Here is a 27,272-nt window from a genome sequence, read left to right as displayed (position 1 = left end):
TGTTGTTGTGTAGCCAAAGTCCCATCAGGTTCTTCCATGGACTATGGATGGACATAGTGGACGGTGGACTATGGATGGACATGGATCAAGTCTTCCAGGTAACCCCCGCTGGGATGTTTAGGTCACTATTAAATTCCTATAGTAAATAGTTGAGTCGAAGAACTTGGGATCCTTAGGTCACTATTGAGTCCCTACCGAAACCGACCTCAGTGGTGCCAGCGTCCCGAAATCCCAGTCGTTCCTAGAACGAACCATACCTGTTCAGTATAAAGTTCTCCCCGGGTGGGAATCTAATCGCGATGTAGCGCTTAAACAAGACAGGTCCCAAGATCATACTTCACAGGATCATTTCTGTAGTTTATCCTCTTCAAGGCAGACGCGCTCTGAGGTAACTAGGCCGACAGGCAGTATTCATGCTTGAAAATTCATATGGCCAATAATTTTCGGCAAAATCCTCTAATGCCCTAGTGCCCAACCTTTTCAAAGGAAGATCTTGAATTTCCAATACAGTCTTGTGATCAATTTACCCAATGAGAGACAGGTTTAGAGTAATCGGGTGTGTAAGATGATTTTCCGAGTCTTTCGTAAAGAAGGCGACGACAGCGTGTCCCCCCTCATGGTAGGCCGTGATCATGTTGGTCTCCTCGTCAGGCAGTCGCGATTTCCGCTCCGGCCCCATCAGAACCTTGTCCCGGGCGTACTCGAGGTATTTCATCGTCACGTGGGGGACGCCGTCAATGGCGGCTCGAAGGGCGGCTTGGTTCACCATATTCTCGAGATCGGCGCCCGTGAACCCCGTTGTGCCGCGCGCTAGCGTGTCTACATCGATGTTCTGTGACGACATAAGAAGAAAGTTTTAAACCAACTTTTTTTTTTTTTCGTTTCGGCCTACAGAGGACCACGTAATTCTTACTTCTTTTCATGTTTTATTTTCATTCTGGATGAATGGTGGTCGGCCTTTTGTAATGTCACAAAAGATCTAACCAGGTCGCAGTGACCAAGGGCGTTTATTAGCCGATGGCCCTACTTATACCGGTACCAATGGTCAGCCTTTCTCTCCTCTGACCATTTACTATGGGGGATGGTGACAACAGTAGTGGTTTCAGTTTATGACAACTTATTTATTTATTTATCTTGAAAAACATTTTACAAAATATAGATCGTCTCCTAAGCCGGACCAAATTTTCAAAGTTGGACTCGAACCACCAAGCTCCAGATCCAAAGTCCACCGTGCTAACCACTACACCACTGAGGTTGGTGAACAGTATTTAAGTCGTCGCGTGGGGGACGCCGTCAATGGCGGCTCGAAGGGCGGCTTGGTTCACCATATTCTCGAGATCGGCGCCCGTGAACCCCGTTGTACCGCGCGCTAGCGTGTCCACATCGATGTTCTGTGACGACATAAAAAGAAAATTTTAATAAAACCAACTTTTTTACTTTCTATTATTTTTTTTTTCGTTTCGGCCTACAGAGGACCACGTAATTCTTACTTCTTTTCATGTTTTATCTTCATTCAGGATGAATGGTGGTCAGCCTTTTGTAATGTCACAAAAGATCTAACCAGGTCGCAGTGACCAAGGGCGTTTATTAAAGCCGATGGCCCTACTTATACCGACACCAATGGTCAGCCTTTCTCTCCTCTGACCATATACTATGGGGGATGGTGACAACAGTAGTGGTTTCAGTTTATGACAACTTATTTATTTATCTTGAAAAACATTTTACAAAATATAGATCGTCTCCTAAGCCGGACCAAATTTTAAAAGTTGGACTCGAACCACCAACCTCCAGATCCAAAGTCGACCGTGCTAACCACTACACCACTGAGGTTGGTGAACAGTATTAAAGAGTCCCTCAAGTCCTTAACCCCAGCAATAGGCTACTATTGTTTTTTTCACATTCAAATTCTTTTCACACTGAGTTTCACATTCAAATTCTTTTCACACTGAGAGGTGGAATAATTCTCCTTGTTTTGTGAGATAATAAGATAATTGTTTCTTTCTTTATTGTATATTTTCTATTTTTTATTTTCTCTTGGAGGGTTTCAGCAGTCATTACTCATTATAGAGAGAGCGGGAGTTTTTGAATCTTGTCAAAAAAATTTTCACAACCATGTCTTTCCAATTTTTAGCAATTTAGCCCCAGATTTATATTTTTCATATTTTCATATACCTATTATAGTTTTATACCTACCCTCTTTCTGTGATCTCCCCTAGTCTTCTGTGTTCAGTGTACCTCGTAGTTTAGTGTTTCCTGTAGCCCTGATGATGGAGGAAGTGCCTCCGAAACATGTCGGCTTTTAACAAATAAATTAATATAATTCTTTGAAGTTCTGCAAAATATATCTGCCTTTTTGGTTCTCCTTATCAAGATTTTTTATTTTGTTTCTCAATTGTTTATTATCCATCTTGCAAGTTCAAACTTCTGGCCTTGTACCGGGTCCCTCGCAGCCTCAGGGACACTGCCCGTATTATCGCTATTTGGACCTTAAATTGTTTATTCTTTTCATGTATTAAGTAATTTTATTGCTCTTACTACTATTACCTTGCTAACAATTTTGCCCAGGTACAGATCCAATATTTCCCGTCTGCCTGTATAGTCTGGGGGAGGTACATTCACTTCAATATCAAATCTGCCTGGTCGTAGGAGAGCTTTGTCTAAATCATCCCGTCTATTGGTGGCACCTGGAAATATTCACACAAAACATAGGATTCTTTATTAGCAGAAGGTAATCTGTCTAGCTGGGGGACTTTAAACAGAGAGTAAATCAGCCTGAATTTCCCTTGCTAAAGAAATCGCAAAGGTTGAGTGCGAAGGGCATTTACTCGTTAGCCTGGTCGTAGGAGAGCTTTGTCTAAATCATCCCGTCTATTGGTGGCACCTGGAAATATTCACACAAAACATAGGATTCTTTATTAGTAGAAGGTAATCTGTCTAGCTGGGGGACGTTAAACAGGGAGTAGACTAGCTTAGTCTGGCTGGGGGACTTTAAACAGAGAGTAAATCAGCCTGAATTTCCCTTGCTAAAGAAATAGCAAAGGTTGAGTGCGCAGGGCATTTACTCGTTAGAATTGTAGTTAAAACCAAATGTCAGCAAAAAGCAATCACCCTAGTAAGGACTGATTGAGAGGCTGACGAAAAACGCCGACCCCGTCTGAACACGAGAAAAGGCAAAGACCAAATGTCAGCAAAAAGCAATCACCCTAGTAAGGACTGATTGAGAGGCTGACGAAAAACGCCGACCCCGTCTGAACACGAGAAAAGCCAAAGAAGATCCTGTTTATACTGCAGAATGAGACTGGAAGGTCCCTTTACTCCCGCAGTCTAAACAAGGTGTTATGTATTTAGAGCACCATTTTATTCTTACGTAACACTACCACTCCTTCGTTCTGATGGAACCCGTCCACTTCCGCCAGGAGTTGATTGATCGTCTGATTATCTTGGTTACCTTCCACTCAAGAGTCTTACTATTTTATTCTTACCTAAAACTACCACTCCTTCGTTCTGATGGAACCCGTCCATTTCCGCCAGGAGTTGATTGATAGTCTGATTATCTTGGTTACCTTCCACTCAAGAGTCCGCAGTCTAAACAAGGTGTTATGTATTTAGAGCACCATTTTATTCTTACGTAACACTACCACTCCTTCGTTCTGATGGAACCCGTCCATTTCGGTCAGGAGTTGATTGATAGTCTGATTATCTTGGTTACCTTCCACTCAAAAGTCTATTACTATTTTATTCTTACCTAACACTACCACTCCTTCGTTCTGATGGAACCCATCTATTTCGGCTAGGAGTTGATTGATAGTCTGATCTTGGTTACCTTCCACTCAAGAGTCCATTACTATTTTATTCTTACCTAACACTACCACTCCTTCGTTCTGATGGAACCCATACATTTCGGCCAGGAGTTGATTGATCGTCTGATTATCTTGGTTACCTTCCACTCAAGAGTCTATTAATATTTTATTCTTACCTAACACTACCACTCCTTCGTTCTGATGGAACCCATACATTTCCGCCAGGAGTTGATTGATAGTCTGATTATCTTGGTTACCTTCCACTCAAGAGTCTATTACTATTTTATTCTTACCTAACACTACCACTCCTTCGTTCTGATGGAACCCGTCCATTTCCGCCAGGAGTTGATTGATCGTCTGATTGGCGTACGGGTGTAGAACTGAGTTTGTCCTCTTGGCTCCCACCGAGTCGATTTCGTCTATGAACACAACGCACGGGGTTCTATCCTTGGCTGCCTTGAAGAGGTCTCGAACACGCCGGGCTCCCTGCCCCACCAGGACCTCGTCAAATTCCGGACCTGAGGAGTGAAAGGGAATAAAATTATTACCATTGTGAATGGAAAGAAACAAAACCTGCCTTTGTGGCGTAGTGGTCAAGACGCTCGCCTGGTAAAAAGAAGGGCGTGGGTTCGATCCCAGCCGAGGCATGGCATTGTACCATTTATTTGAGAATTTGACGATATAATAAAGGAGCTCTAAAGGTTAGGTGGTAGAGAACGCCTCTGGCGTTAACAGCGCCTAGTGGTTACCTAGCACTCAAGAGTCTATATGGCATTGTACCATTTATTTGAGAATTTGACGATATAATAAAGGAGCTCTAAAGGTTAGGTGGTAGAGAACGCCTCTGGCGTTAACATCGCCTAGTGGTTACCTAGCACTCAAGAGTCTAATATTACTGCTACATATAATACTCCGGGGGTTTGTGTCGTAGTATGATTTGACTGACCTCTTTTTGCTCACCCAAAATATCATAATACTGCTTATTTAGAGGACACAAGCAATAATGTATGTCGTAAAATCATGTCTTCTTCTACTGATTGCTTCCATACATAAAGGTAAGTCCGAAAGGTATTTACTTAGACAGGAAGAGATCTTAGAGAGATACCTATCAAAACAAAAATAGAAGTTCAAGGCTGAGGCCACTTGTACTTTGTACTTAGCTGGTCCAATAGGATAATCATCTTTTTCTTTCAAGACTCAAGACATTCTGTCAAAAAGCCAAAGTACCATTTCTAAGGGTCACTTTCTGGTTTTCTCGTGTAGAGTTGTTTTCCGAGTACCTACTTAAGGGCTAATCTGATGAGGGACATAGTACAAGATAGACATATTTAAAGGTCATAACCGGAAAAGCAGAATTTTGAATTTGGACGAATCATATCGAAATATGGAATTGTAAATACTTTTCCATACTTTGGTGATTTAGGGCAATGGACGTTTACAAGGCTTAAATTCTTGATCTAGGGTTCAAGGGAGTTATGAGAGCTAGCTACTAATAGTTGGTATCGAAAATTATTCTTTAGAATACAAAAAATAATGTTGCCAGCGGCGATACTGCGTTGAATACACCAGTTCCTGATGGGTCACTAAAGTTAAGCAACCTTGAGCGTGGTTGGTATCCGGATGGGTGACCATTTGAGCAATCGCGTGCTGCTGGCTTTTCCCGGCCCCACTCAGACTGGGTGAGGTTAATGTGAGGAGACGGGTAGCTTGTCGCCAAATAAAGGGCAAAAACCCCCGTCAATAAAAAACCTTAGGTCTTAGGTATGACCATCTGAGCAATCGCGTGCTGCTGGCTTTTCCCGGCCCCACTCAGACTGGGTGAGGTTAATGTGAGGAGACGGGTAGCTTGTCGCCCAATAAAGGGCAAAAACCCCTGTCAATAAAACAAACCTTAGGTCTTAGGTATACGATACAGTGATGTTAAATCCTTATCAAACTCATGTACTTGGTTGGACGATAAAACATGGTTTATAAAATAAATCACCTATCGTATCTTGTTGTTCTTAAATCTAAGAAACGAAATCTCTACTTAACCATTTCAGTAGTCAATCGGACCACAATGTCAGCATACTGAGAGAAAAAATAAACTCGACTTCCTCTATCTTCAATGGGAGAGAAATTGGCTCGGTTAAAAAAAATAATAATAATAAAAAAGAATAGGTGGAATTCCTTTATCTTATCCAAAAGGACAAGTTCCATGGGCAATTAGCAAAACACCCTAAAAAATCTAGTGTGAATATCACACAACTTTCCTTACCTATTGGAAAGCGGTCAAAATACCACCAACCGCTGTCCCGATCTTAACCAATGCATCCTTGTCACATTTGAGAGCTGCATACCAAATTTCAAGTCTCTAGCTCATACCGTTCTCGAGATATCTATTTTGGTTCACAGAGACGGACACACGGACCAATGGCTGAAACTTTGGATTTAGGCTCAAAGGACCTCAAAACGTGTTTTGGTACTAAAAACTGACCATCGAAAATTTCACCCGATTACATTACTTTCCTTCCTATACGATACAAGGAAAGTAAAAACGCACAGTCTCTTGGTCCAGTTTTCCTTTTTCAACCGAGGAAATTTTTCACCCAAACACACACAGGTCACAGGGGTTGAATGGGGCAGTGTCTAGGATTTCTGAGGCACTTCGTTATTATTGAGTATGGACTTGATATCGTCTATATCTAGGGTTTCGTATTTGAGTAGCGCCTCAGCTAGGAGTTTGTGTTCTTTCGAGTGCGCCTTGAGAATGGCCTTAGCACGCTCGTAGGATTCCTGGAAAATGAGAAAAGGAACCAACCATGTCAGGTCAAACAAAATTATATACAGAAGCAGAAGTACTTACAGGGATGATGAAGAATAATCATGTTAAGAATATTGTAAAGAAAGAATAAAATTATTATTATTATATCAATGAAGAGGTGCTCTATTAAACTGTTGGTATAATGGAACAACTTGTTCTAAGCTGACAGTCTAAATAAAGCACTACTTATACTTATCTATACTTAAAAAAAAAGCTGATCTCGAAAATTGGGAGGATAAAAACTTTTGGGGGTTAGTAAATCAGGCTGGGTGAAGTTGATGTGAGTTGACGGGTAGCTTGTCACCGAATGGTGGTTAAAACTCCTGTCACTAAAAACGTCAGCAGTTAATACAGTGATGCTGCTTTTCCCGGCCCTACTCGGACTGGGTTAGGTTAATGTTGTTGTTGTTGTTGTTGTTGTTGTAGCGGCTTTAGCTTTCGCCGAATGGTGATAGCAGAATAAATAAATAAAATAAAATAAATAAATAAATGTCTTTTCTTTGTGTTACTATATCTCAACTTTGGTGCTCACTGCAGCATTGTAGGATTTTTCCAAATACATATATCACAATAATCCAGCTCCCAATTATACCTACCATGCTGGCACCGGTCGCTATGCGCATTTATATTACATAGCTACTCATTTTTTTCACGAGGCTGAGTGGGCCCCGTAACGGCCAGTCACGGAATCAATCATTTGCATGATACAAATTTCTTGACCCAAGTGGTTGGCTGGAAGAGCTCATTTCTGTAAATCCTGCTGAGTTATCTGAAAGGATAGTGGGGATCGCGCATAAAATCGGGTACTTTTGGAACACCCTATATATTCTTCTTCTATTGATTCGATACGTGCCCCCCTTAAAAAAAAAGCTTAAAAAAAAAAAAAAAAAAAAAAAAAAAAAAAAAAAAACAATTCTAAATAAATTGACTGCTAGAATATTTTTTAGTCCGTCCTTCCTTTTTTTTCCTTTGAGGCACTTTAGAATAGTTCATTGGCATGGAATACAAAAACTTCATTTACACTGCCTGTCGTAGACCGCGTCCTACATACCGATTTGGTACCCGGACTTTTAATGTTGTGCCCAGCCAGATAGCCCTCTGCAAATGCAATCTTCAACCTTTTTTTATCCTCTGATGAAAGGTTAGAGTTCTCCTCAAGCAAGTTCTTCAATTTCTGAGCATCAAATAGTTCTGAAATATCAATCAAAACAGTACAAATTTCAGCATCAAATTTTCCTAAAAAAAAAGAAAAAAAAAACATAGTGATCAAGACCTGGTAAACATGGTTGATCCCACCCCAGGTACCTATGGAATATTATCCTCATTTATATGAGAAATTGACCATGTAATAATGGAGCACTAAGGGTTAGGTAGAAAATGTCTCAAGCATTAACCTTGCCCAGTGGTTAGCTTTCACTCAAGAGTTTATTATTAAGTAGCACATTTTAGGATTAATTCCAATAAAATAGGTATGCCAGGAAAAAGTTTTTTTTTTTATTATTTTTTATTTCTTTCATTATGAAAAGGTTTGATTTTGCATTCAGTTAAAACCAACAATTCCTCACCCTAAAATCAAAAAAAAAAAAAAAAAAAAAAAAAAAAAAAAAACAGTGATCAAGACCTGGTAAACATGGTTGATCCCACCCTGGGTAGGTAGGTACCTACCTGTGGAATATTATCCTCATTTATAAGAGAAATTGGCCATGTAATAATGGAGCACTAAGGGTTCGGTAGAAAATGTCTTAAGCATTAACCTTGCCCAGTGGTTAGCTTTCACTCAAGAGTTTATTATTAAGTAGCACATTTTAGGATTAATTCCAATAAAATAGGTATGCCAGGAAAAAGTTTTTTATTATTTTTTATTTCTTTCATTATGAAAAGGTTTGATTTAGCATTCAGTTAAAACCAACCATTCCCCACCCTAAAAGTTTCATACCTGTACTTGTCAGTGTTCCACCCAGGGGTGAGTTTTTATCAATTGGTTTCAGCTCTAAACCAAGTCCTCTCTTTAGTCGAGAGAACAAGCCTGGGTTTCGAATATGATCGGATGATACACTGCGGTCCGTTTTGAATGATCGGATTTGTACAAGATGAGAGGAGTCCAGGAAATTGGAAAAGTGGTTGATTGTATCAGCAGAGATTCCTATAATACAAACATCAATTTTAGTTGGGATTAGAAATTACAAATTTTATTAAGAGTCCATCAAGAGAATAAAACATACCTCTTTTAGGTAGGTTGGTAGGTAGTAATTACCTGGTTTCCAAATAAGTAGGTACATAAATTAAAATTTTAAAAAATATTAAATAAGTAGGTACCAAAATACAGTGCATTTGTGGACTTGTAGCTCAATTATATCTTGTGCTTGAATGAGGCTGAGAATTTCCAAAACCTAAACTTACCTATTTTATTTTGAAGGAAAGAATGTCCCGATACGTGAGATGTTTTCCAATGAGCTTGTAGCGGATTGTGAATGATTGACTTCTTTAATTTCTTCAAACTTTGTGACGAACATAGGAATTCCATTGGAAGCTCTCTCATATTTTTAACAGTTTCATTGAAACTCTCCTCGCAGAGAATTGGCGCAGAGATTCCTATAATACAAACATCAATTTTAGTTGGGATTAGAAATTACAAATTTTATTAAGAGTCCATCAAGAGAATAAAACATATCTCTTTTAGGTAGGTTGGTAGGTAGTAATTACCTAGTTTCCAAATAAGTAGGTACATAAATTAAAATTTTAAAAAAGATTAAATAAGTAGGTACCAAAATACAGTGCATTTGTGGACTTGTAGCTCAATTATATCTTGTGCTTGAATTAGGCTGAGGATTTCCAAAACCTAAATTTACCTATTTTATTTTGAAGGAAAGAATGTCCCGATACGTGAGATGTTTTCCAATGAGCTTGTAGTGGATTGTGAATGATTGACTTCTTTAATTTCTTCAAACTTTGTGACGAACATAGGAATTCTATTGGAAGCTCTCTCATATTTTTAACAGTTTCATTGAAACTCTCCTCGCAGAGAATTGGCGTTTCTTTCTCGTTAGCCTTGTTTGCTGCATTCTTTTGGTGTTTGTTGTGATATTTTCTGATGGAAAATATGTACTGAGGTGTGAGAGATGCGAATGATGTCAGCTGGGACATTTGAAATGTGAAATTTTGAACAGACATGTTGGAGCTGGAATAAGATTTTGCTGTAACGAGGGAAGATTGTCTTTTAACTCATTTGGACTTCCAAGATTGCAAATGTAAAGATCTGAAATCAAAACAAATTACTTACATTAGGTATGTTCTGTCTATTACCTACGTACACACAGGAACTGATTTGGGAACATTTTGACAAGATTGAGATAGAGTATACAAATGTAGGTGGACTACAATCAATCATGCAATGTTTTCCTCTGCACTATTACATCATGTCTCTTGCACATTGCAAAGTGTAGAGTGCAAAGATCTTCGTGGAATAGCCCCCTAGCCCAACTTTACACTCAGAATAGAAGTTAGAGGACTAATGAAGCAAGGCCAACTTGTGACAAAAATGACAGTGATAAAACAACCCTTTGAACCCTGTTCCCTATGTTGAGTGGGTACAGAATGGTCCAAATTTTCCACTAGAATGTGCCTTCTCTAACTTTAAGAACAAAAGTGAAACCTTACCTGTATAAAATTTCCTTGCAGCAATCCCAGGATATCCCAGTGGATCCTCTCTTTTCAGATTTTCTTCTTTCTCCACAAGCTAAAAAGAAAACCAAGGAAAAATGGGGAAAAAGAAAAACTGAAGAATGAAAAACAAAAACTCAAAAACAGATATCACAGGGTTGCCAAATGTCAAAAACTAGATAGTGAAATGAATTACCGTACAAATGTATACATATTGTTGGTACGTGGGAAAAAAAAACTCCCCCATTTTCTGGAGGAAGCACCATTTTCTGGAGGAAGCCCCATTTTCTGGAGGGATTGATGCTCCAAATTTTCGGAGTCTGGCCAAGAGTAAAGGAGCAGAATGAAATCCCGAGGGGGAGGTCCAGACCCCTCGGCTATCCCTTGAATTTGGCCCTGCTCAAGACAGAAAAATGTGGAAATTTTCTCTTGCCGTACAAAGCCGGCAAAAGAAAAGTGTCGTACAGTCGTACACCGTACAGTTCAAATTACCGCACAAGATACATTCGGCAACACTGTCATGAAGAAATGGATCGCAAAAAATGAAAAATAACATTTTTTATCAGTGAAGTGAAATAAGAAAGAAAAAAAAACTTGAATGACCGTGGTTTTCATCATCACTGCGATCATTGATCATTTACGTTTTGGGAAGTCGTTTGCTAACCACCTGAGTAACTGAGTATGTTCTGAGGACACAAGCAATAATGTATGTCGTAAAATCATGTCTTCTTCTACTGATTGCTTCCATACATAAAGGTAAGTCCGAAAGGTATTTAGACAGGAAGAGATCTTAGAGAGATAGGTACCTATCAAAACAAAAATAGAAGTTCAAGGCTGAGGCCACTTGTACTTTGTACTTAGCTGGTCCAATAAGATAATCATATTTTTCTTTCGAGAGTCAAGACATTCTGTCAAAAAGCCAAAGCTATGTTGAGTGGGTACAGAATGGTCCAAATTTTCCACTAGAATGTGCCTTCTCTAACTTTAAGAACAAAAGTGAAACCTTACCTGTAGAAAATTTCCTTGCAGCAATCCCAGGATATCCCAGTAGATTCTCTCTTTTCCTTTTCAGATTTTCTTCTTTCTCCACAAGCTAAAAAGAAAACCAAGGAAAAATGGGGAAAAAGAAAAACTGAAGAATGAAAAACAAAAACTCAAAAACAGATATCACAGGGTTGCCAAATGTCAAAAACTAGATAGTGAAATGAATTACCGTACAAATGTATACATATTGTTGGTACGTGGGAAAAAAAAACTCCCCCATTTTCTGGAGGAAGCACCATTTTCTGGAGGAAGCCCCATTTTCTGGAGGGATTGATGCGCCAAATTTTCGGAGTCTGGCCAACACTGCCAACAGTAAAGGAGCAGAATGAAATCCCGAGGGGGAGGTCCAGACCCCTCAGCTATCCCTTGAATTTGGCCCTGCTCAAGACAGAAAAATGTGGAAATTTTCTCTTGCCGTACGAAGCCGGTAAAAGAAAAGTGTCGTACACCGTACAGTTCATACCGCACAAGATACATTCGGCAACACTGTCCACTGTTAAGAAATGGATCGCAAAAAAATGAAAATTGAAAAATAACATTTTTTATCAGTGAAATAAGAAAGAAAAAAAAATATTGAATGACCGTGGTTTTCATCATCAGCAATCATTGATCATTGTTTGCTAACCACGCTTTTCAAAAACCTTACTTTCCTTCCTATAGGATAAGGAAAGTAAAAACCTAGTGTGAACATCACAAGCCTTTCTTTCCTTGGTACCCGTTCAGAAGTCACATCAGTGGAAAGATGCTACAAAAAGGAGCTGTCACAAATGAGCAGTGCCAAAGTACCTACCCAAGTCATGAGAAGGTAGCCTGATAAATGAATCTTACGTATGTCACCAGATTGCTCAAGAGAGGGCATTGAACCCAGGACCTTCTGCATGGCAAGCAAGAGACTTACCACTGGCTAGCAGTAACTTCAAAGCCATATTTATAGGGATAGAGCACATCAAAATTTGCAGAATTTTATACACAAATTTGTTAATAGGAAATAAAGTAAACCTTCTGCATGGCAAGCAAGAGACTTACCACTGGCTAGCAGTAACTTCAAAGCCATATTTATAGGGATAGAGCACATCAAAATTTGCGGAATTTTATATACAAATTTGAGGAAATGAAATAACTCTGTAACTTAAACAAAGCATAGAGAAAATTAAATTACTCTTATTATCTTTCAGCTCAATCATGGCCTGGCTGGTCACCTGAATACACTGTAGAACTCACCAACAATGGTCCGATAGTTGCCGGGGGTACCATCACCTTCAGATGTGTTGTCAAGAAATACAATAATCCTAAGCCGGAAGACAATTTCAAATATATCTGGGAAGACAATGCCATAGATAAGCACTCGGGTGTGATTGAGTCCACAAGTAACGTTTTTGAATGGAATGTTACTTATGCTCATAGGTATTACCCAGGCATGTATGAAATGCAAGTGAATGTTGAGAGGAAATATGCTTTTCTGTATGTGCCCGTCAATAGTGATCGTAAATATTTCAACATTACTGGTAATTTTTATTTCCCTTTTTTAGGAACTATTTTCACATCTTTCCAACTGTCTCCCATTTCTGAACCCATTGAAAAACTCTCTGATTAGAGGAAATACTTCTGTAATTTGTCAGTAGGTAATTCTTAGAGTTGGTAAATTTGTCAAATAAATTGGAGTTTTTGTCTTTTTGTCTCACTAAGTTATATTAATTTTTCTTACATCTTGGGACATATTTACATTATACTCTTTAACTGAGTGAATAAACCTAAAAAACCTTGAATTTACAAGTAGTGAATTTACAAGTAGTCAGGTGGGTGAGAAGAGACACAATACTTCCCATTTAGGTGCTGGATCAACACGAGAACACCAGAAAATAACTCATTGAAATATTTGCAATCGAAAAACGAGTACAAATGGAAAAAAAAAGCGATGAAAAATTGTTTTTTAAAAAAAACTTATTATTATTACTTCAGTTTTGTTTCCCATTCCGATCTGGATGCGGAAGTTGACCATGGTGGACATGATGTAGACACAGAGGGAGATAAGGATGAGAATGAAGATGAACTTCTGCAGTGCCTGCAACAAGGAGAAAAAGGATTGAAGGATTAAAGTGCATACAGTAAAATTACATACAACACAGGTAATAAAATTGTCATATTACAATGATACATACAACACAGGTAGTGATGGGTAAATACCCAATATTATAGATAAAGTGTGACAAAAATATAAATTAATAAATAAAATAATTTAACCCATCTTCCTTTTCAGGCTTTTTAAATGGTGACCTGAACTTGACACAAAATCACAAGGAAATAGCTCAGGATAAATTTGTTGCCCTAAATCAAGAAATGATGCACGAAGTTGCTTTGCACACTGCAGATGCCAACTATCTGAAAAGAAATGCAACTGACATTGAAACCTACTTCTTTATTGACTGTCAATTTATCAATGCTACCAAGGGTAGGTAGAATAGTGTAGAATCAAATAGAATAGAAACTAGCAAACTCTGGGCAAGTGGGTCTCACACAAGCCTTGTAGACTGGAAGTCCCGGGTTTGATCCAAGCTTGAAATAGGTGGTGTGGGAGAACTCAGCCTCACAAGGACTAAATACAACTATACAGAAAATCTTCCTACATGTAGCTAGAAATTACAAAGAATTTTTAGTTGCTTAACGCAACTAAAAATTCTTTGCGTTAAGCAAGCACAAATGTTTGTCAGAATAAGCTAGCAAACTCTGGGCAAGTGGGTCTCACACAAGCCTTGTAGACTGGAAGTCCCGGGTTTGATCCAAGCTTGAAATAGGTGGTGTGGGTGAACTCAGCCTCACAAGGACTAAATACAACTAGTTGCATCTTTACAGAAAATCTTCTTACATTTAGCTAGAAATTACAAAGGATTTTTGGTTGCGTTAAGCAAGCACAAATGTTTGTCAGAAACATTGGTCTGTGTTTATTAGAACTTATAAAATTTTGAACTTGACTCAAACCATGAACCTTCAGATCCAAAGTCAACAGCACAAATCACGGCACTACTGAAGTTATTGTCTCATTATAAGTTCTGTACCTATTTCATTTCAGGTCTCACATTCAAACACAACTACACCACTCTCAATGCTGATCATCTGATAGAAGTTCTCGTCATTGTATCATTTGATCCTCCCGTCATTGTACCCACCACTCCTGCACCTCCATCGGGTAATGGAACTACTACTGTTCCTCCTGCCCTGGCCCTTGCGTCAAACCAAACTCTGACTGGTAAGTAGTTGTGATGGATTTTTTCTTGTGCCCAATGCCCAATCCTAGATTTTTTATTTTATAAAAGACAAAAACACCATTTTTTTTTTTTTTTTTTAGAGGTTTGATAGAGGGAACTATAAATCCCAAGAGGTCTTATCATCTTGAAAGTGAAGATAGAAGGAAGACAGGATAGGAGAAAGCCAGCCAGGCTACTACTACTATTGTGGTCAAATTCTCAAATTATATTGAGGATAAAATTCCATACCTCGGCTGGGATTGAACCCATGCCCTCCTGTTTACCAGGCGAGCGCCTTGACCACTACACCACCGAGGTAGGTCCGAGGTAGTATTGGAAAGTAATAAAGTAATATTCCCTATTATTTTCTTTCAGGAAACTCAAGCACTCCCAATAGCACTGTGGCTCCATCTCTTGCTTCCTCTTCTACTTCGCTCCCGTTGTCTTCCTCTGAACCTCCATCCACCACAATGCTTCCCCTCGTTAGTGCTTTCCCCTACGTTTGTAACAACTCTACCCAGGTAAACCGTTTTGTGTTACAAACCTCCTTTATTCTGTCTTCATTGTTCTTTTTTCAAGGAACAAGACTTCAAAGCTTCCAAGTTTTTCCCAACTGATGACTTTTGCATTTAGTTTGGACTGGCTGTTTTCTTCCACCTCTGCCCGAATGGCTAAAATTCGAATCCCAAACAGGGCTTGATTTTTCTAACGAAACTTTGCTGTTTCCGGAAAGACATGTATGTAAAAGAATTCGGAGAGACAAACATCACAAATACGTCTCTATTTTCAATTAGGCACTTTAATCTTTTCTCTTTTTTTTATCTTACACCTAGAGACTAGAGATGAACATGCAAATATTAGTTCTGTAATATTTTACGTGTTGTAAAGGCTCGTTCCCACTTGTCTTGAGTTTCATCCGATTTTTTCCCGAATGTCCTGTAGGCAATGTAATTTAAATGATGGTGTTCCCTTCTACACACGACACGATTTTTTTCCGAACGACAAGTAGGAACGGGCCTTAAGCCTTATCGCCTCCTCGATTTTTGCTCAACATGCAAAAATCTTGACAAAAGCTAGGACTGAACGACAAGAACGGGCCTTAAGCCTTATCGCCTCCTCGATTTTTGCTCAACATGCAAAAATCTTGACAAAAGCTAGGACTTTTTTTTGCGGAGTCGTTCGTGAAATAGTTCCCTAATAGGGCCTTTTTGCTTTCTCGTCTACCAAAAAAGTTGGTACACATTTTTGGAGGGTTCAAAAAATTGTGTCCTCAAAATTTTTGTCTTGTCTTATTATTATTTTTTTTTTTTTTACTTATTTTTTTTCCAAACAGTGTTTTTTTTTTAGTTTTACTTTAATTTAATTTTCTGGTGTTTTTTTATGCTTTAGTCGCGAATTTAATTTAATTTCATTTTATTTTTTCTTCTTTATTTTATACTGTGATATTTAGGCCCATTCTTACGTTACTTTGTATTTAAACAAGGATACATTTAAGTATGTAAGAAATGATTTTTTTAAGATCTAAATTTTGTTAAATGATTTTGTAATTAGTTTATGATAATTTTAATTTAAACAAGATTTAGTTAGATCGACCCTCAGAACACAAAGGGGCGTAAGCCACAAATTTGATTATATTAGTCACAAAAGATCTAACCAGGTCGCAGTGGGGGCGTTTATTATAGCCGATGGCCCTAATTACACCAATACCAAATTGGTCCCAAGGGTAAACCTAGACCCTTGACAAATGGAGTGTGCCTGAAGGCATGTGATGTATTCCAATCCACTCGACCCCAAAAAGTCCTTGTATGCTATATTCTTATATCTCAAACAGGCGTAACCAACTCCCACTCAATCCTGAGTTATTATAAATAGATTATTTTCAAAACTGGCATAAGCCATATTCTTATCGCCGAAATGAAATTTGTTTTCGCTCAACTGCAAATTTTCAAAAATGTGGCCTACGCCCCTTTGTATTGTGACAGTATAATAATTCTTTTCATTCACTCTTTGTTATCACCACCTAATTCCAGGCTTAAATCTGTTTGTCCACTGTTCATTTGTCCATATTTATTCAGTAGTCTCATTTTTAGGAACTGATTCTTCTTCTGTGTGCCATAATTCTAAGATTGCCATATCTTCAAACTCTATCGTTTTGGCATAAACTTCTCTATCCACCGAAATAGTGATGTTGTTGATAATAATGGCATCCTCCTCCCTCCTTCGATGAGGTATTTACGGTTTTATGGTAAACAGTATTATGCGTTTTTTTTTTTTTTGGAAAACAAAAAACAATTTTTATGACTAAGTTAATTATTTTAATATTTATTTCAATTTACGATGTATCATATAGTTCTATACTCTACACATAGTCATTTATATCTTTAAATACAGTAAGTATACCTACCTATACTTTTAGGTGTAAAAAATCTTTAAATACTATTGTCTATTTTCTTTGGGTGTGATACTTTAAATTTATGTACCTATGTGAAAGAAAAAAAAACTAACAAAATTAGAATTGAATGTGCAACTTGGGTCTACAATAGGGGTTGGTTCAATCCCAGCCCAGGTATGAAATTTTATCCTCAACATTATTTGAGGATAAAATTCCATATCAACATTATTTGAGGATCATGATCCATCAGATCCATGTTTAAAGGAAAAATAATACTTTAAATGTAGATAGTAGACCTATTTGTTGTACCTAGGTAAGTACTTGATTTGTTTCATATTATTGAAATTTCTGTAGTTTATCCTCTTCAAGGCAGACGCGCTCTGAGGTAACTAGGCCGACAGGCAGTATTCATGCTTGAAAATTCATATGGCCAGGAATTTTCGGCAAAATCCTCTAATGCCCTAGTGCCCAACCTTTTCAAAGGAAGATCTTGAATTTTCAATACAGTCTTGTGATCAATTTACCTAATGAGAGACAGGTCTAGAGTAATCGGGTGTGTAAGATGATTTTCCCCGGTTCAAACACTGCTGGGTGTGCTTGTCGTAATCGATTTGAAATCAATCCGCGAACGACCGGTTGGACAGCCCTGCTTTAATAAAATGAAAGTCCTATTTATTAAATTAAAGACACATACCTATTATTGTATTCTCTTTTGTAAAACTTTTTTTTTTTTTCGTTTTATTTCAATTATTTTCTGTTTGTTTATTGGCTAAAAAATATAAAATGGTGTTTATCTATTGTTTTTCATGAATTGATCTATTTATTATTTTTTTTTCTGTTCCTAATTTATACCTAGGTATCTAATTAGCCTCCCTGAGGGATTGAGAAAATAACTTTCCCATAATAGCTGATGTTGCTACTCGGGCGGGCTCTCCTAGTACGCAAATGGTATATCCTTTATTTTGAAAAAGTAAAACTGTAGGTATTGATTTTGATTATTTCCAGTTAGAAACAAACAAGCTGAAAGCGTGTCTGATCTGAACGCCAAGAGCCAGGAAGAGCCCTGGTATCAAACCCAATTCTGTGATATGTTTTCTAAGGAATCCACTGTAAGTATAAATATATGCACTTACAATGATGGCAGAATAGAAGGAGCATGGTTGGAATTAAAAAATAATTTCGCTATATTTTTTTATATTTTATTATCTTTGTGTTAAATAAAAAATTGAAAATCATGAGAATAATTGTCAATTTCCATCTCTGAAGTATATAACACTTCCAAATTCTTGGCCAGCACCTGAGAGCTATGTCTAACTGATGAGTTCAAATAAGAACGAAACGCGTCTTAGGCTGCTCTCAGGTGTTGGCTAAAAGATGAAGATTCATTTAGAACTTTTTCAATTATCAGCAAAATTTCCATTCATATAGATTATAGAGCAAACTATACCTAAAACCGAAAAGATGATACTCTGAAGACAACATGATCTTAGAGGCCGTACAAAATAAGAAGAAAATGGGGGGGGAAGAACGTTGAGACGTAATTTTAAAACACACCAACAGAAGAACCCTTTTTTCAAGTGGTTTGATAGAAGGAAGTCAGGAGAGAAGGAAGACAGGGTAGGAGAAAGCCAGCTGTTCCAAGATCTTACCTTATCTGTTTGGTATAAAATCCGTCCCGGGCGGGAATCTAGTAACACCCATATTTATGAACAAAATGCTGGCTCTTAAGTTCGTGCTAAGCATAGTCTCAAGGCATTTGATTGGTCAATTTTGACTTGAGACTGATCTATGAACGATCATTCTTGTTCATAAATACGAGTGTGGGTCTCTTAAATTTAAGGGGTGCGAGCTTTACCTTATGCAAGGGGTGCGAGTCTTTTTTTCAAGAAGCGCCTCAGTCGAATTGTGCCCGGGAAATTAAAAAAAAATCAAGTGATGATGTTTTTTGTTTATTTTTCTTCTTTTTTTTAAATACCCGGGTATTTACCCACCCTGGGGTGGATAAATACCCGGGTAAATACCCATTTTTTATTTACCCACCCAGTGGGTATTTACCCACGACCCATCACTAAACACAGGTAATAAAAATATCATATTACAATCACAACACCCTATTACATTATAAAATATGATCAACATAGCCAGCCTAGTTAGCCGGGAGGGTAGCGCGTCCGCCTTGTAAGCGCTAGGTTGAGGGTTCAATTCCCACCGGGGCATACTTTACTTTATCCTTAAACAGATAGGGTTTGTTCTTGGATCAGCTGGCTTTCTCCTATCCTGTCTTCCTTCTCTTTGATAAAAGACAAGACAAGATATTATATTTGCATCTGGATGGACAGCAGACATCTAGTGAATTTGAAATGTGAAATTTTGAACAGACATGTTGGAGCTGGAATAAGATTTTGCTGTAACGAGGGAAGATTGTCTTTTAACTCATTTGGACTTCCAAGATTGCAAATGTAAAGATCTGAAATCAAAACAAATTACTTACATTAGGTATGTTCTGTCTATTACCTACGTACACACAGGAACTGATTTGGGAACATTTTGACAAGATTGAGATAGAGTATACAAATGTAGGTGGACTACAATCAATCATGCAATGTTTTCCTCTGCACTATTACATCATGTCTCTTGCACATTGCAAAGTGTAGAGTGCAAAGATCTTCGTGGAATAGCCCCCTAGCCCAACTTTACACTCAGAATAGAAGTTAGAGGACTAATGAAGCAAGGCCAACTTGTGACAAAAATGACAGTGATAAAACAACCCTTTGAACCCTGTTCCCTATGTTGAGTGGGTACAGAATGGTCCAAATTTTCCACTAGAATGTGCCTTCTCTAACTTTAAGAACAAAAGTGAAACCTTACCTGTATAAAATTTCCTTGCAGCAATCCCAGGATATCCCAGTGGATCCTCTCTTTTCAGATTTTCTTCTTTCTCCACAAGCTAAAAAGAAAACCAGGGAAAAATGGGGAAAAACTGATGAATGAAAAACAAAAAACAGATATCACAGCTCTATTATTTCCAGGTGTCGCCCGATCTGAGCAAAACATACGGGTATTTCAGCAAGAATGTAAAAGTCCAGGCAGCCATTACTAATGTGAAAGCTAGCGGGAATATGTGGCTGCAACATGGAGATATGCTGGGCTTAGATGTAAGTATCAAATCATGAATTCTTTGTGTTAAATCAGAACTCTTCCAAAACTTTTGTGGGTATCATAGCATTACTAAGTGTATCCTTTACTACTAATTCTCATCTACTCGTATCATCAATTTACACTGGTAATGCCGCCTCTGATCGGTACTCGATTAAAGTAGCTCCTCAATTGTCCTCACGAGGCTGAGTGCACCCCAAACTCCAAGCACAGAGCCGAAAAAACTCCGACTCTGCCGGGATCGAAGCCGGAACCTCCGGTGTTCAAGCCTAGTGTTATATCCACTCGGCCGCGGATGTCGCTTTACTAAAGGGAGAACGGGCTCTAGTCTTGATTTCAAATCATTACATGAAAGTAAAATCGAAAAATCAAATCAAGAATAATAATAAAATGAATGTTAAACAAATTAGGTAGGTACATAGGTGCTGATTTTCTCTAATCACGATCGAATAAACTACAGGCTAAAAAATTCCTGGAGGGACGCGCCCAGCTTGTTCTAACAAAACTGTTTCTGGAGAGACATGTATGTAAAAGAATTCGGAGAGACAAACATCACAAATGTGTCTCTTTTTTCAATTAGGCACTTTAATCTTTTCTTTCTTTTTTTTTTATCTTACACCTAGAGACTAGAGATGAACATGCAAATACTAGTTCTGTAATATTAAAACAGTAAATACCTTAATATTCCATATTCAATATACTTTTTATAGGACTTAAAGTTGGCACGTACCTTACTGTTTGGTATTGGACGTTTCGGGTCTCAACTCCAGACCCGTCTTCAGCAAATTGTCAATGTGTTATCATTAAATGTCATTTAATTCTCGAGTAAATACCTATCTATTATTTCCAGGTGTCGCCCGATCTGAGCAAAACATACGGGTATTTCAGCAAGAATGTAAAAGTCCAGGCAGCCATTACTAATGTTAAAGCTAGCGGGAATATGTGGCTGCAACATGGAGATATGCTGGGCTTAGATGTAAGTATCAAATCAAATCGTGAATTCTTCGTGTTAAATCAGAACTCTTCCAAAACTTTTGTGGGTATCATAGCATTACTAAGTGTATCCTTTACTGTTAATTCTCATCTACTTGTATCATCAATTTACACTGGTATTGCCGCCACTGATCGGTACTCGATTAAAGTCTCTTCGAGCTCTTCGAGCTTTTTCATTAGGACGGCAATTAAAAATTGAATTATTGAATTTTCGAACTTTTAAAGTTACTTTTTCGGAGTTTTGACCTCAGATTTGGATTTTTCACAACTTTTTACGTAGGAATCGACCTTTTATTAATAATATTTTCCCAATTGCAACTCCTCCATTGTGTCTCGATAACTCTGTGAACATTGCCTCTATTTTTAACCCATTCAGATCAAATGCAACGGGACAGGGCCGTTCTCCTTCTGCTACGACTACGTACCAGGCTCCTACAATGTGACTGGGGACGAATCCTGTGCCGAATACATTAGCGACGAGACAGACTGCTCGTTTCACATCGATCACTATTTCCGTGAGTCGCAGGCCTACACTATGATTGTGGTCATCACGAACAACGTGGGAAAAGTGGTCACCCCTGTGGGAGTCAATGTGTATGAGGTGAGTAGCTTTTCAAAAACCTTACGACGAATCCTGTGCCGAATACATTAGCGACGAGACAGACTGCTCGTTTCACATCGATCACTATTTCCGTGAGTCGCAAGCCTACACTATGATTGTGGTCATCACGAACAACGTGGGAAAAGTGGTCACCCCTGTGGGAGTCAATGTGTATGAGGTGAGTAGCTTTTTGTAATTTGTAATTTATTTGCATCAATAAATAATAATAACAGTGATAATACAACCTTTTGCTTTTCAAAAACCTTACTTTCCTTCCTATAGGATAAGGAAAGTAAAAACCTAGTGTGAACATCACAAGCCTTTCTTTCCTTGGTACCTGTTCAGAAGTCACATCAGTGGAAAGATGCTACAAAAAGGAGCTGTCACAAATGAGCAGTGACCAGTGTTATTAATGTTATTATAGGGTTAGGTTAAACACAAAAATCTGGTGTTAACATCACAAGACTTTCCTTGGTACTTGGTCAGAAGTCACGTCAATGGGAAATTGGTACAAACAGGACCAACACAAATGATCAGTGACCAGTGTTATTATAGGGTAAGGTTAACACAAAAAGGAGCTTTCACAAATGATCAGTGACCTGTGTTATTATAAGGTTAGGTTAAACGCATAAAGGATATTTCACAATTTGAGCAGTGACCAAGTTTATTGTAGGGTTAAGTTAACAAAAAAGAGCTTTCTTTTTTCATTGTGGCTTCTGAATAATTACCGCTTTTTTTTAAATCTGGTGTAAAAATCCCAAGACTTTCCTTATCTATTGGAAGGCGATCGAAACAGCACTAGCTGCCAAAAAGCGTCAAAATACCACCAACCGTTGCAGTAGTTATGTTTCACATCTCAAGTTACATAGGAAATAATCCTCGGTAATCTTAAATACCCCGATGGGAAGTCTTGTTTTCCAAAACAACATGTTGAAAAATTTAGAGATATCAGTAGTTATGTTTCACATCTCAAGTTACATAGGAAATAATCCTCGGTAATCTTAAATACCCCGATGGGAAGTCTTGTTTTCCAAAACATGTTGAAAAATTTAGAAATATGACAGAGAGGAGAGAGGGAGCAGAGAACCTTCCAACCTGAAAGCAGAAGAGAGAATGAGCTCTGACAAAAATCTGGGTATAAAGAAACCTCCCCTTGACCCCCTACTGCCATAAGTAAGAGTAGGGGGTAAGGGGAAATGTAGGGGGTTGAGGAGAGGTTTCCCCTACATTTAAGAGTTTGTAGATTCTTCTGTGATTATTTAAATAGAAGTTATGTTCATTTTCTTAAGTTATTCGCAGTTAGTTGTAGGCATTCGTGGTTTGTTTGCGGTATCCGCGGTTTGTTCGCGGTATTCGCGGTTTGTTCGCGGTATCCGCGGTTTGTTCGCGAATTCCACGGTTTGTTCGCGGTATCCGCGATTCGTTCGCGGTATTTCCCTCTTCGATTTCAGGACGATAAGACCTCAATTCTTACAGTTCCCTCTGACAAACCTCTAAATAAATTACCTTGTTTAGACTGCGGGAAAAAACTAACTTTTCAGTCTCATTCTTTCAGTATAAACGGGTTATATAATCTATTTTATTCCTTCCCAACTTTCCCTCTTCGATTTCAGGACGATAAGACCTCAATTCTTACAGTTCCCTCTGACAAACCTCTAAATAAATTACCTTGTTTAGACTGCGGAAAAAAAAACTAACTTTTCAGTCTCATTCTTTCAGTATAAACGGGTTATATATTCTATTTTATTCCTTCCCAACTCCTAATTTTTACGTAGGAATTGACCATTTATTAATAATTTTTAACCATTTGCAACTCCTCCATTGTGTCTCGATAACTCTGTGAACATTGCCTCTATTTTTAACCCATTCAGATCAAATGCAACGGGACAGGGCCGTTCTCCTTCTGCTACGACTACGTACCAGGCTCCTACAATGTGACTGGGGACGAATCCTGTGCCGAATACATTAGCGACGAGACAGACTGCTCGTTTCACATCGATCACTATTTCCGTGAGTCGCAAGCCTACACTATGATTGTGGTCATCACGAACAACGTGGGAAAAGTGGTCACCCCTGTGGGAGTCAATGTGTATGAGGTGAGTAGCTTTTCAAAAACCTTACTTTCCTTCCTATAGGATAAGGAAAGTAAAAACCTAGTGTGAACATCACAAGCCTTTCTTTCCTTGGTACCCGTTCAGAAGTCACATCAGTGGAAAGATGCTACAAAAAGGAGCTGTCACAAATGAGCAGTGACCAGTGTTATTATAGGGTTAGGTTAAACACAAAAATCTGGTGTTAACATCACAAGACTTTCCTTGGTACTTGGTCAGAAGTCACGTCAATGGGAAATTGGTACAAACAGGACCAGCACAAATGATCAGTGACCGGTGTTATTATAGGGTAAGGTTAAACACAAAAAGGACCTTTCACAAATGATCAGTGACCTGTGTTATTATAAGGTTAGGTTAAACGCATAAAGGATATATCACAATTTGAGCAATGACCAAGTTTATTGTAGAGTTAGGTTAAACACAAAAAGGAGCTTTCTTTTTTCATTGTGGCTTCTGAATAATTACCGCTTTTTTAAATCTGGTGTAAAAATCCCAAGACTTTCCTTATCTATTGGAAGGCGATCGAAACAGCACTAGCTGCCAAAAAGCGTCAAAATACCACCAACCGTTGCAGTAGTTATGCAGCCCTGATCTGTATTGTAACACAACAATGTATGCAGTAGAATGTGTATGGTCCAGCCCTGATCTGTATTGTAACACAACAATGTATGCAGTAGAATGACAATGTGTATGGTCCAACCCTGATCTGTATTGTAACACAACAATGATGCAGTAGAATGTGTATGGTCCAACCCTGATCTGTATTGTAAAGCTGTGTCCTCGATTCATCTTGATTGACTCGGTGAAGAGCAGAAGACTTTGTAGAGCAGGAAAGTGTGTGGTCCCCCCCTGGTCAGAGCGCCGGACGTCGGTATGGTAACTTGTGACGTTTTTTTTTTTATATAAGTTTCCATTTATATTTGATCGACAAAAAACTCAGAACATACATTTTTCATATAAATGGTATACCCACCCGTGCGGAGCTTGTGCCACGGATTGGACACAGTTTAACAAAACTGAGGATGTACAGCAGATAGGTATAGCATATGGTCCACGGAAGTCTATATTTGGCCATTTAGAATTAGGTGTTGTAAAGGCTCGTTCCCACATGTCTTGAGTTTCATCCGATTTTTTCCCGAATGTCCTGTAGGCAATGTAATTTGACTGAAATTTGTAACACAACAATGTATGCAGTAGAATGTGTATGGTTCAACCCTGATCTGTATTGTAACAGAACAATGTATGCAGTAGAATGTGTATGGTCCAACCCTGATCTGTATTGTAACACAACAATGTATGCAGTAGAATGTGTAGGGTCCAACCCTGATCTGTATTGTAACAGAATAATGTATGCAGCAGAATGTGTATGGTCCAACCCTGATCTGTTTTGTAACACAACAATGTATGCAGTAGAATGTGTATGGTTCAACCCTGATCTGTATTGTAACAGAACAATGTATGCAGTAGAATGTGTTTGGTCCAACCCTGATCTGTATTGTAACACAACAATGTATGCAGTAGAATGTGTATGGTCCAACCCTGATCTGTATTGCAAAGCTGTGTCCTCGATTCATCTTGATTGACTCGGTGAAGAGGTGAATGAATCTATGTTGTCGAGGTAGTGTACGGTTTCATTCGACGTCGATCGACTGATTTTTTTTTTTTTTTTTTTTTTATTTTTTTTTTTTTTTTTTTTTTAATAAGTTTCCATTTATATTTGATCGACAAAAAACTCACAACATACATTTTTCATATAAATGGTATACCCACCCGTATAAGCAGAGCTTGTGCCACGGATTGGACACAGTTTAACAAAACTGAGGATGTACGTGTACAGCAGATAGGTATAGCATATGGTTCACGGAAGTCTATATTTGGCCATTTAGAATTACGTGTTGTAAAGGCTCGTTCCCACTTGTCTTGAGTTTCATCCGATTTTTTCCCGAATGTCCTGTAGGCAATGTAATTTAAATGATAGTGTTCCCTTCTACACACGACACGATTTTTTTCCGAACGACAAGTAGGAACGTTAAGCCTTAACGCCTCCTCGATTTTTGCTCAACATGCAAAAATCTTGACAAAAGCTAGGACTTTTTTTGCGGAGTCGTTCGTGAAATAGTTCCCTAATAGGGCCTTTTTGCTTTCTCGTCTACCAAAAAAGTTGGTACACATTTTTGGAGGGTTCAAAAAATTGTGTCCTCAAAATTTTTGTCTTGTCTGGGTCCACCCTTTTGGGGGGTTAAAAAAATTTTTCCCCAAAAATTTTTTTTTTTTTTTTTTTTTTTTTTTTTTTTTTTTTTTTTTTTCAAACAATGTTTTTTTTTTAGTTTTACTTTAATTTAATTTTCTGGTGTTTTTTTATGCTTTAGTCAAATTTAGTTTCATTTCATTTTATTTTTTCTTCTTTATTTTATACTGTGATATTTAGGTCCATTCTTACGTTACTTTGTTAAAATGTATCTAAGGAATGATTTTTTAAAGATCTAAATTTTGTTAAATGATTTTGTAATTAGTTTATGATAATTTTAATTTAAACAAGATTTAGTTAGATCGACCCTCAGAACACAAAGGGGCGTAAACCACAAATTTGATTATATTAGTCACAAAAGATCTAACCAGGTCGCAGTGGGGGCGTTTATTATAGCCGATGGCCCTACTTACACCAATACCAAATTGGTCCCAAGGGTAAGGTAAAACTAGACCCTTGACAAATGGAGTGTGCCTGAAGGCATGTGATGTGTTCCAATCCACTCGACCCCAAAAAGTCCTTGTATGTGTTCTTATATCTCAAACAGGCGTAACCCAACTCCCACTCAATCCTGAGTTATTATTCATTCATTCATTCATTCATAGGTTGCGTCTTCTATTGGAGAAGGTAGCTCTATATCTTTCGAGTTATTATAAATAGATTATTTTCAAAACTAGCATAAGCCATATTCTTATCGCCGAAATGAAATTTTTTTTGCTCAACTGCAAATTTTCAAAAATGTGGCCTACGCCCCTTTGTATTGTGACAGTATAATAATTCTTTCCATTCACTCTTTGTTATCACCACCTAATTCCAGGCTTAAATCTGTTTGTCCACTGTTCATTTGTCCATATTTATTCAGTAGTCTCATTTTTAGGAACTGATTCTTCTTCTGTGTGCCATAATTCTAATATTGCCATATCTTCAAACTCTATCGTTTTGGCATAAACTTCTCTATCCACCGAAATAGTGATGTTGTTGATAATAATAATAATGGTATCCTCCTTCCTCCTTCAATGAGGTATTTACGGTTTTATGGTAAACAGTATTATGCATTTTTTTGGAAAACAAAAAACAATTTTCATGAGCGTTACCTGGATAAGTTGCTGATAGGGTGGATCGCCCAAATGATCGTCCTCCATTCTGAGAGATCTGATGTGCAGACATTCCGAGTTTGTGTTCTGTACCATGTGGACGCCAAACATTGCACTTCTTAACCTGA

The 27,272-nt window shown here is 38.1% G+C and overlaps 2 protein-coding genes and 2 long non-coding RNA genes across 4 annotated transcripts; 2 read left to right on the top strand and 2 right to left on the bottom strand.

The window, feature by feature from the left end:
• Positions 1-58: 58 nt before the first annotated feature.
• On the bottom strand, positions 59-11,411 carry LOC103504917 (ATP-dependent zinc metalloprotease YME1L1). The gene is made up of 9 exons (XM_026820351.1): positions 11,272-11,411; positions 9,619-9,859; positions 9,004-9,169; positions 8,540-8,746; positions 7,601-7,794; positions 6,447-6,575; positions 4,094-4,373; positions 2,545-2,684; positions 59-832 (listed from the first exon to the last, which is right to left on the bottom strand). Exons 2-9 carry the CDS (start codon positions 9,772-9,774, stop codon positions 524-526), a joined length of 1,581 nt encoding a protein of 526 aa, XP_026676152.1. The 5' UTR covers positions 9,775-9,859; positions 11,272-11,411; the 3' UTR covers positions 59-523.
• On the bottom strand, positions 5,261-5,814 carry LOC113465655. The gene is made up of 2 exons (XR_003390287.1): positions 5,691-5,814; positions 5,261-5,549 (listed from the first exon to the last, which is right to left on the bottom strand). It is a non-coding gene; the product is annotated as an uncharacterized LOC113465655 (long non-coding RNA).
• Positions 5,423-5,938, top strand: LOC108254651. The gene is made up of 2 exons (XR_001809933.2): positions 5,423-5,554; positions 5,696-5,938. It is a non-coding gene; the product is annotated as an uncharacterized LOC108254651 (long non-coding RNA).
• On the top strand, positions 10,799-24,425 carry LOC103504916. Its single transcript, XM_017449894.2, has 10 exons — positions 10,799-11,019; positions 12,483-12,812; positions 13,565-13,756; positions 14,375-14,551; positions 14,925-15,070; positions 19,971-20,096; positions 21,467-21,691; positions 21,789-21,869; positions 23,563-23,787; positions 24,321-24,425. Exons 1-10 carry the CDS (start codon positions 10,968-10,970, stop codon positions 24,423-24,425), a joined length of 1,659 nt encoding a protein of 552 aa, XP_017305383.1. The 5' UTR covers positions 10,799-10,967.
• Positions 24,426-27,272: the final 2,847 nt, after the last annotated feature.

Source organism: Diaphorina citri, unplaced genomic scaffold (assembly GCF_000475195.1).
Source record: "Diaphorina citri unplaced genomic scaffold, Diaci psyllid genome assembly version 1.1 scaffold140, whole genome shotgun sequence".
NCBI lineage: Eukaryota > Metazoa > Arthropoda > Insecta > Hemiptera > Psyllidae > Diaphorina > Diaphorina citri.
Note: the sequence above shows the minus strand (reverse complement) of the source record. Positions and strands in the feature narration are given on the sequence as shown.